Raw genomic sequence first — 9,211 nt, 5'->3', positions numbered from 1 at the left:
TGGGGGGGGGGGGGGGGCGGCGAGAGGGGGCTGCCAGCACCTTTTAAAGGAGAAGTCACAGAAGCAGTGGGCCCTCCCACCCCACAGCTTCTCCCTTAGGTGGGACTAGCTGGCCACAGGCCCCTCCTGTCAAGGGGAGCGTGAATGGGGTGGATGGAGTGTGCTGGGGGGCAGTGCTGCCCTCTAGGGGGTGCAGGCAGCTCATCCCGACAAATCCTCCTCCCCAGAGCCCAGGGGACAGGGGTTCCCACACCCGACCCCCACCCCCCACCCCGGGTGCTGCCGGAAAGCAGTTACAGAGGGGCCGAGGGGAGCCACGCATTCTGAGTGCAGGCAACGCGAAATACCCACGTGCCCGTCCGTGCGCCCAATGTCACAGCGAGGGCTGCCGTGTCTCCGCTAAGCGGGAGGTGGCAGGAGGCGGAGAAGAGCAAAACCTCCGGGAGGATCTGCTGTCCAGCTGGAGGGAGGAGGATGGGAGGGTGAGCGAGAGGTGGGAGGTGGAAGTGGGGGCTGGATGTGAGTCCTGGCGCTGCCACTGACCAGCTGGGCCACCGGAGGGAAGTGGCCTCACCTCTCTGGGCCCCTGGCTCCTGGCCTGCAAGATGGGATCCCACCCGTGACTGAGACACAGCCTCCGAGAGAGCCCTCCACGCCCCTTCCTGGGAGTCACACGGCAGGAGCGTGACTGTGTGACCGACAGCCCGTGGCAGAGCGACGGTGTCACAGCCCAAGACTGGGTTACAAGAGACGACGACGACGGCGGCCACCTCAGCCTCCCGCCACCTCCCCATCCACCTCTCTCCATCGTGGTCACTTCTCCGGAGGAAGCCCTGCTGTTCTGCCCTGAGAGGGGGGTCGAGGAGCTGCCATGGGGGTGACCAGGCAGCCTCAGGCACTGCAGCCCCCGCATCAGACCCTCCCCCAAGGCCACTCCCCGTCACCTGACTCCCAGACTCTGAGCTCACACACCGGGCCTCAGGGGAATTTGTTAACGAACATATCAAGGCTCCTGTGAGTCTGCAGTGATGTGGTGCGTGTAACGGGCTCAGCGTCGAGCCTGCCACCTGGCCGACGCTCAGGAGGGCGGCGGAGATACTGGAGTCCGATGACGCCATGGACCCTTCCCAAGAGGAAGTTGTGAAATGGACAGGATTACAAAGGAGACCCGTTCTCCTGAAGTGCAGGTCTAGCCACAGACCCGCCCGTGGGAGGATGTGGGGCCCAAGTTGACGACCTGCCTCTTTGGATGTGAGTCCCCCTTGCCCCGCAGGGAGCGGTGTCGGGGTTCGTGAGCCCCGGCTGTCACTGCCGTCAGTGACGGCGGCCCTCTCACCGCCACTCCCGCCAGGGCCCCGCGGCAGGTGCTGCTCACATGTGCTGGGACGCGTTGGGGAAGAGGCGTGAGTACTGGGGGGCCGAGTCCTCGGGGCCGTGGGGGGCCGCGTGGCTGATGACCATCAGGACAGGCCTGTGCGGGTACATCTTCTTGGACGTGCGGAAGAAGCTCACGCTGTCATTGGTGATGAGGTCTGTCAGGTAATCCTGGGGGCGTGGGAGACACGGGAGAACACGTGAGGAGCCCCACATGCGTACTGAGCCCCCGCCGTGTGCCAGGCTCCGCTGGGCATCGGGACACAGCAGCGCCAAACTGGTCGGTCCCTGCCTGTGGGGCTGACCGTCTAGGGAGCAGACAGGTAACACGTCAGCAAAAACCGGGAAAGTCGAATGGTGCTGTGCTCAAAGGAGAGAAGGTTGGGGAGGACGGGTGAGAGGCTGCCATCTGTCATTCACTCGGGACAGGCATGAAAACATAACAGCGTATTCCGCGGGTGCCGTGCTGTGCCAGGAGCCGCTGTTTCCTTGGATCCGCTTGTTAAATTCTTATACAGCCACAGGAAGTGTGTGTGATGCGAGCCCTGTTTTCCAGAACAGGAAGTGAAAGCACAGAGAAGTTATGTGACTCAATGTCACACAACGGGGGAAATGCTGCCACCAGGCCTCTGTGGCCTGAGCCTTTCCCCAGCATTTCTGCAGGACCTGGGGGTAGGAGCAGATGATCAGGTAAACAAAAAAACGAAGACAGTGACAGGGTTATAGTGACAGATGTGCCAGTGAGTAACCGGGGGCTGGGGTGGAGGGGCACGCGTTAGCTGGGGCAGTCCAGGAGGGCTTCTCTGAGGAGGTGACATCTGAGCTGAGACCTGAGCGATGAGAAGGAGCCAGGCCTGGGAAGATCTATATCATCGGGCTTCACCTTCGCTGCTGGAATCCTTAGGGGAGCTTTACCGATGCCTGAGCCCACTCCCGGAGTTTCTGGTTCAATTGTTCAGCCTGGACATTGGACTTTTTAAAAGCTTCCCAGGGGGTTCCAATGTGCAGCCAGGATTGAGAACCTGATCTAGGGAAGAGTTCCAGGCAGAGGGAACAGCCAGTGCGAGGGCTCAGAGGCAGGAATGAGCTTTCCTTGTGTGTGAGAACAGAAAGAGGATGGGCAGGAGCAACGCAGGGATGCGCCAGGGAGCAGCTCCGAGGATGCGCAGCGAGACCCGCTTAGACCCTGGGCGGCAGGAGAGCAGAGCTGGAGGCACAATGACGGGCAAGCTCGGCCAAGGAGGCGGGATGCGTCTGAACTCTTCCTGAACTCGGCCAATCCTGAGCTGCTGGTCTCTCTGGCAGGTAATGAGTTCTTGAAATGTGCCCACTGCTTCCTAGGAAGCAGCTCTGTCCAAATGGGTCACTTTCAAAAAGGGACACTATTTTAGAGGGAAGGAACGTGACTAAACGGCATCAGCTGTGCCCTGAGCTGTACTGTGTGATACATACACACCACGGGTGTCCGCGGGCACCTGCCTCAGGGACACACGCACACTGCACCTGTGCGCAAGGCCAGCCACTGAGGTGGTGTCGATAGAGCAGTGACCAGCAACGGGAGAGGACCAGTGGCACACACTGTGGTCCTGCTGTGCGGGCTGCGCAGACATTAAAGGGCAGATGACCTGTAGTCGCTGAGGTGGAAAGTTGTCCGGACACAGTTAGGAGAAAGTGTCAAACCCAGAGCGGTGGGAGAAGCCAAACCCTGACCTTCACAGGCACCAAGGAAGGACCCTGAAGGGCAGTCCTCCAAGCGCTAACGGGGACTGTGAGAAACGAGCGAAGTGGGGGGGTTGGGGAGGGACACACTGGCTACTTGAGGTGCTTTTCCTTGAATCCTTTTTATGATTAATCTTAGGAGCACAAAAGGGTTGTATAAGGGGGCCTGCAGAAGCTATTACATCAAAACAACGTTACGTCGCCAAAACCGGTTTGGCTCAGTGGATAGAGCGTCGGCCTGTGGACTGAGGGGTCCCGGGTTCGATTCCGGTCAAGGGCATGTGCCTGAGTTGCGGGCACATCTCCAGTGGGAGATGTGCAGGAGGCAGCTGATCGATGTTTCTCTCTCATCGATGTTTCTAACTCTCTATCTCTCTCCCTTCCTCTCTGTAAAAAATCAATAAAATATATATAAAAAAAACACACACACACAAAAAACAATGTTACGTCAATCGAAGAAGTGCTGGTCTCGTCGTGGAACATGAGTTAAAGGTGTTAGAAAAGCTCTGGCATGACAAAGGTAACTAACAGTGGATCTGAAAATGGTGCAAAGCTTGTGGGTGAAAAGGAGAGGTCGGACCCCAACAGGAAACCAACAGTCAGTGGTCCGAGGATGGATCCAGAGATGCAGCGAGATTCCGGGGCCACCAGCTTGGCTTGTTGCCTCCGGCCAGTGGGGTGGGTGGGAGAAGGGCTGAGGATCTTCTCGATAAAACCACCATCACTGTTCGATTCTGGAGCTACATGCCTGAGCCAGAGCCAATGAGGTGCAATGAGACTGCTGGGAGTCCTGGGAGGGAGACTCCCACGCTTGCAGCTGGGCCGGAGGCCGAGACGATGGCCCTATTGCTACTAGGAGGGGAGAGAGTCCATCTGTGAATGGGGTCGAAGGGAAGAAAAGAGCTTAGAGGGGAGAGAAACCACTGCCTGAAGATGTTTGGGCCCCTGGCCCCAGCTCCGTCCAATGCTATTACTGCTGGATCAGTTCAATATGTTTCCTCGTCAACTGAGCCAGTCCGAGTTACCTTTCTGGTCACAAACAACTGAAAGAGGACAGTCTGATTCAAGAAAGGGTAAATCCTGCAATCCAGGAAGACTTCCTGGAAGAGAAGGTAGATAAGACTTGGATACATTCAGGGCAGGAAAGCCCTAGCAAAGATTTTTCAGGTGGTTATAATAACAAGCCAGCTACGTATGGTTGAAATGGCTCATACTGCGGATGACAAAATAGGAGACATGGCTATTGTGTTTGTGTATATGCACGCGCGTGCACACACACACGCACACGTGTTTCAAGACTGTGGTGTGGCTCACCCTTGGCTACCCAGCACCTGGCAGAGCTTGGCACTGAGAAGGCTCTCAATAAATAGTTGTTGAGGTAACAAATGAATAATGTGATCAAATTCAACCAGTCCACTCACCTTCTATGATTGTTGAAGACTAGATACACAAAGCACCCCGCACAGCTCCTGGGCCATACAGGTACACATTGTTAGGATGCAAGGGCGTGCCCATTTCCCAGATCTGGGAACTGAGGCTCTTAGGAGCAGGCAGCATAACCAAGGGCACATAACACATGTCAAGAGTGGGCTCTGAACCCAAGTCCCCTGACTGCAGGGGTGACTCACTGCACAGTCCTGGAGGGCGGGCGGAACAGGGCAGGGGCTGCGGGGCTTACCTTGGAGTAGTCAAAGCCGTGCTTCTCCTTCATCCCGTTCCGACAGAGCGTGTAGTTATAAAAGCGGGAGTTTTTAAGGAGGCCGACCCACTCCTTCCAGCCCGGTGGCACGTAGGAACCGTTGTACTCATTCAGGTACTTCCCGAAGAAAGCTGGAGGGGAGGAGGGACCAGGAGGCCAGGTGAGAGAGCAGTGAGCAAAGCCTCGTGAAGCACCACCCACCCTCCCTGCGCCCAAGGCCTGAAAACAGCCCCATCCTCGGAGCCTGGGGCCCTGAGGGAGCAAGCGATGTCTGTACCCCCTTCTGAATGTTTTTACGCGCATAAAACAGAATATGTAGGATTACAGAGAAAGTCAATTATTCTGAAATATAGTTACCAACATATTAAAATATTTTACCACAGAACCAAAGGTGTCTTTAAAAATGATTTTTAATGAAGGCAGTAAAAGCAAGACATTGTCGAGAGTGATAATTTCAGAGTAGCGATGCATGGACACCTTTAGCGTAGCTAAGGGTAAGAAATGGACAATAACAAGTGTTGGCAGGGATGCGGAGCAACGGAAACATGCATGTACTGCTGGCAGGCGTGTGAACTGGTCCCACCGCTGAGAACGACGGTTTGGCAGTGTTGGCTAGCCTTGGACCTATTTATACCTCATACAGTTCAAATCCTGGATATTTACTCAACAGAACTGCATTCATTCCTGATCACCGGAAGTCATGAGCAGGACAGGCGCCAGGCAGCAGCCGTCACCATGGCCCTCAGAAAGAAGCCCGCGTCCTCCAGCCTCGCCTTGGTCAGAATCATCCAAGTGCCATTTCGGCTTCCGTTTGCTGACGCCTTAGTTTTATTCTCAACTGGCTCAGAACTTCCACAAGGAAGAAGGTGAAATTTAATAAGACCCCTCACAGAGCCCTGTCACTGTCTAGTCACGGTGGTGATGTAAAAGTTTGCCTTTGAAATAAAGGAAGTAAAAAGAATAAAACAGTTGAGAGAAGAGTATTTAAACAACAGAGTCTGTGTGTCCATACCTGGTAAAAGTCAATAGATCCACTTAACAACGGTTTATTAAACACCCATGGTATGGCGGGGGCTGTCCTGGGCACCGGAGACAGCAGTGAGCCCAGCAAGAACCCTGCCCGCACGGCGCTGACGTCCGAGTAGAGGGCTGTGACAAATCTGGATGGTGCTGCTGGTGATAACAGCGATGAGACAACAGCCCGGCCGGCATGGCTCAGTGGCTGAGCGTCAACCTATGATCCAGGAGGTCATGGTTCAAGTCCCCGTCAGGGCACATGCCCGGATTGCGGGCTCCATCTCCAGTGTGGGGCGTGCGGGAGGCAGCTGGTCCATGATTCTCTCTCATCACTGATGTTTCTGTCTCTCACTCCCTCTCCCTTCCTCTCCGAAGTCAATGATAACATGTCAAAAAGGAAACAAAGGATGATGACGTGACAAAGTGGCAGAGGCCGAGATGGCCCCCAGGGGGCACCACTGGGCCAGGTGGTCAGGGAGGCCTCTGTGAGGGATGATGGGAGAGAGTCAGAGCGAATACAGGAATACAAGGAGAACTGCTTCTGGCAGCGGGAATAGCAAGTGCAAAGGTCCTGGGGCAGGAGGAAGCTGGGGGCATGTGAAGAATCCCAGGAGGCCAGCGAGGGAGGGAGGAGATGAGGTTACAGGGTGGTGGGACCTGGGGGGGCAGGGGCCTGGACTCCACAAGGAGGAGAAGCAACGGGAAGCATGGTGGGGATACTTAAGCGGAGCACACGTCCTCTGAAACATTACACACCGGACTCCGCCTTCTGTGTCCATCTTCCTGGGAGCAGGGCCACAGCTTTTGACGTATTCCGAAAGGAACCCAGGGCACGAGAACTTAAGCAGCACAGAACCTCACTGTTCTGAACACAGCCCTGGAGAAAGGGGCTGAGTTCTCCCCCCAGGACTCCCACGTCCATGGCGTGGGATCGACTGGTTTGTTCCTGAAGATGTGGGCCAAGGTCTTCCCGATAACGTGTGCAGTGTGGAATGCTAACAAGCTTAACTCCCTGGCCCGGCTGGCGAGATAGCGATTTCTTGGGGGTGGGAAGTGGGGTGCCTGCGGAGGCCCAGGCCTGCCTGTTATTGTCCAGTGCCAGGGGTGTCAACGTGTCCGGAGCTGCTTCCTCTGCCAGAATCTCCTCTTTCACATCTCTCCCTCCTCTCCAGCCCTCAACCCTGAAAAAACCCAGAAAGAGTTTATTATCCAGGCTCCACACGGCCCTGGAAAACAGGGCTGCAGTCAAAAGCTTTTAGTGCCAAATTAGATTTTGTTCTCATTTGATTAGATTTCCCCAAGGCGGTTTTTAAAATGGTTATTCTGGCACCAGATGAGGTGGGACACGCAAATCCGTGTGGGCCCGGGGCTGCGGGCGGGGGACACGGAGCCAGGAGGGTGAGCAGGAGTGAAAGTCAAGATGAAAAATACAGCCGTGTCGTGGCTGACGTCACTGAGCTCTCCCGGCGAGGGCGGTGCCAGAGGAAGAGCAAACTGGGGGCTGGCGTGGGGGCCGAGCAGCTTGGCAGGCAGATTACGAGGAATGAGATGGGGAAAGGCCACTGACAATGTGCTGGCTGCCGGCTGCCCCTGGGAAGCAGGGCTGGCATCAAGGGAAAAGGCGGAGGGAGCAGGTACTGCCTTCCGGGTGCCAGGCCGGGCGGGGGAGCATTTACACCTGGCCGGGGAGATTTCTGTTTGGCCTGCCTGGTCCTGACTGTGACTTCTGGGTTCCATCACTTCTTAAGTACACATGCGCTCATCTTAATTCAGCCCGACCAATCAGAGCACCACATTCCCCTGGCTACTGCCATTGGTTCACGCATAGGCACGTGACCCAAGTTGGCCCAATGAGACTCAGCCCCGAACTTTTAAAGAACTGCGGGCAAAGAGACATTCTTCTTCCGTAGGGCTTGCGGCTGCTTGGGGTCATCTTGCCACTAAGAGGGGAGAGTCCATTTGAGTTTGAAGCTACATGGAAGACAGCAGCAGAGGTGGGGGCTGGAGAGAGAGAGAGAGAGAGAGAGAGAGAGAGAGAGAGAGAGAGAGAGGGAGAGAGAGATGAGAGAGGTAGATGAGAGATCAAGGACGCAGACTCTGAACGGGGCGGGCAGAGGGGGCTCCTCCATGCGAAGGAATGACGACAGGAAGAGGAGCGGCCCGTGCCAGGCCGTCCTCGCTTTGCAGGGTCCTGACGTGCACACGGCAGGTTCCACAGCTCAGGTCAATGCCTGTTCCCCACAACACGGTTCCCACGCAGCCACACAGGGTGCTCACTGTGATTACGTAAAGTTCAAACTTCGCAGCCGGCTCTATGGTCCACAGAGCGGTGTGTAAACAACACGTGGGCACCGTGATCCGTGGCCAGTTGCGGCGCTGCCCGCAGAGCCAGCCGGTGACCGGTCACGGCACCTGCCCTTCCGTCCACGCCCCGGCAGCAAGGCTTCCTTGTCCCCCCGGGATGCAGCGACAAGACACGCTGCAGAAGTGGACTTTCAGAGAGAACCGGCGGCAGGGATCGAAGTGCAGCCAAAACCCCGGAAATCAGGATGCTGACACGGAAACCCGAGTGGCATGTCCTGCAGCTGAGGAGAAACAGAGCCGCCCGTGGGAATGAGGGCTCGCTTGCGGGAACCGCTAGATAAGCAGCCAGAGGAGCGTCGTCGTCGAAGGCGAACTTAATCGACATAAATGAAGACAATCCAGAGGGAGTGACGCTGGCAAAAACACTTCCCATTTTAAAGGGGCCCTTGGAGATATTTCACAGCGCGGCAAGCTGCGCGTTCGTGGGAGTGTGGTTTAATCTCAGGACCCCTCCGTTTATCCCTTTTTCAAACGGGGGTTAACAACAGTACTTACCTCATGGGGTGGTTGTGAGAACAATGTTTGTGAACAGCTCAGATCAGCCCATATCAGCGCCCACTCAGGGCGACAGTTTCATTGTCACCAATGGGTCCCCTCTCTAGCCACCTTCTTGTTCCATTATATCTTGTTTAATGGCGTCGTTATAGGGACAGATGTCAGAATCCTCCCTCCCCTCCTCCCCTTTCTGAGGGGATTATTAACCCCTAAATCCGTCCGCAAGACTCCCTCCTGGCCCCCCAGGCCCGTGCAGGAAGCTCTTGGTTGGAAAGCTGTGAGCTGCCTCCCTCCTGGCCACTGCTCTCCCATCTGTCTGAGTTAAGTGCTGCCGGGGAACCATTCGGAGTCTCATGGGAGAGCCAGGCCTTCTGTTCTCCCTCCCAGCCCTGAACCGAACTGAAATCGCCTCGGAATAATCGCATTTGTGGTCTGTAAACGCTGTGTCTTGCTGCGGCCGGGGACGGAGAGGAGGCAGACAGTCAGAGGATCATTTTGGATCCGGGAGGAGGGGAGGGAGATGGAGGGTTTTGGCAACTGGAC

The 9,211-nt window shown here is 56.2% G+C and overlaps 1 protein-coding gene across 2 annotated transcripts in view; it reads right to left on the bottom strand.

Moving 5' to 3' along the window:
• The window catches only part of SULF2 (sulfatase 2), a 74,044-nt gene that overhangs the window by 24,502 nt on the left and 40,331 nt on the right, over positions 1–9,211 (bottom strand). For both annotated transcript variants that reach the window (XM_006773521.2, XM_006773522.2), the window contains exons 3-4: positions 4,772–4,923; positions 1,376–1,545 (exon numbers count right to left, since the gene is read on the bottom strand). In XM_006773521.2, coding sequence (XP_006773584.1) covers positions 1,376–1,545; positions 4,772–4,923 — 322 coding nt within the window. The remainder of the gene's footprint in view (positions 1–1,375; positions 1,546–4,771; positions 4,924–9,211) is intronic.

The sequence above is a fragment of the Myotis davidii genome, unplaced genomic scaffold (assembly GCF_000327345.1).
Source record: "Myotis davidii unplaced genomic scaffold, ASM32734v1 scaffold827, whole genome shotgun sequence".
In the NCBI taxonomy this organism is placed as follows: Eukaryota; Metazoa; Chordata; class Mammalia; order Chiroptera; family Vespertilionidae; genus Myotis; species Myotis davidii.
Note: the sequence above shows the minus strand (reverse complement) of the source record. Positions and strands in the feature narration are given on the sequence as shown.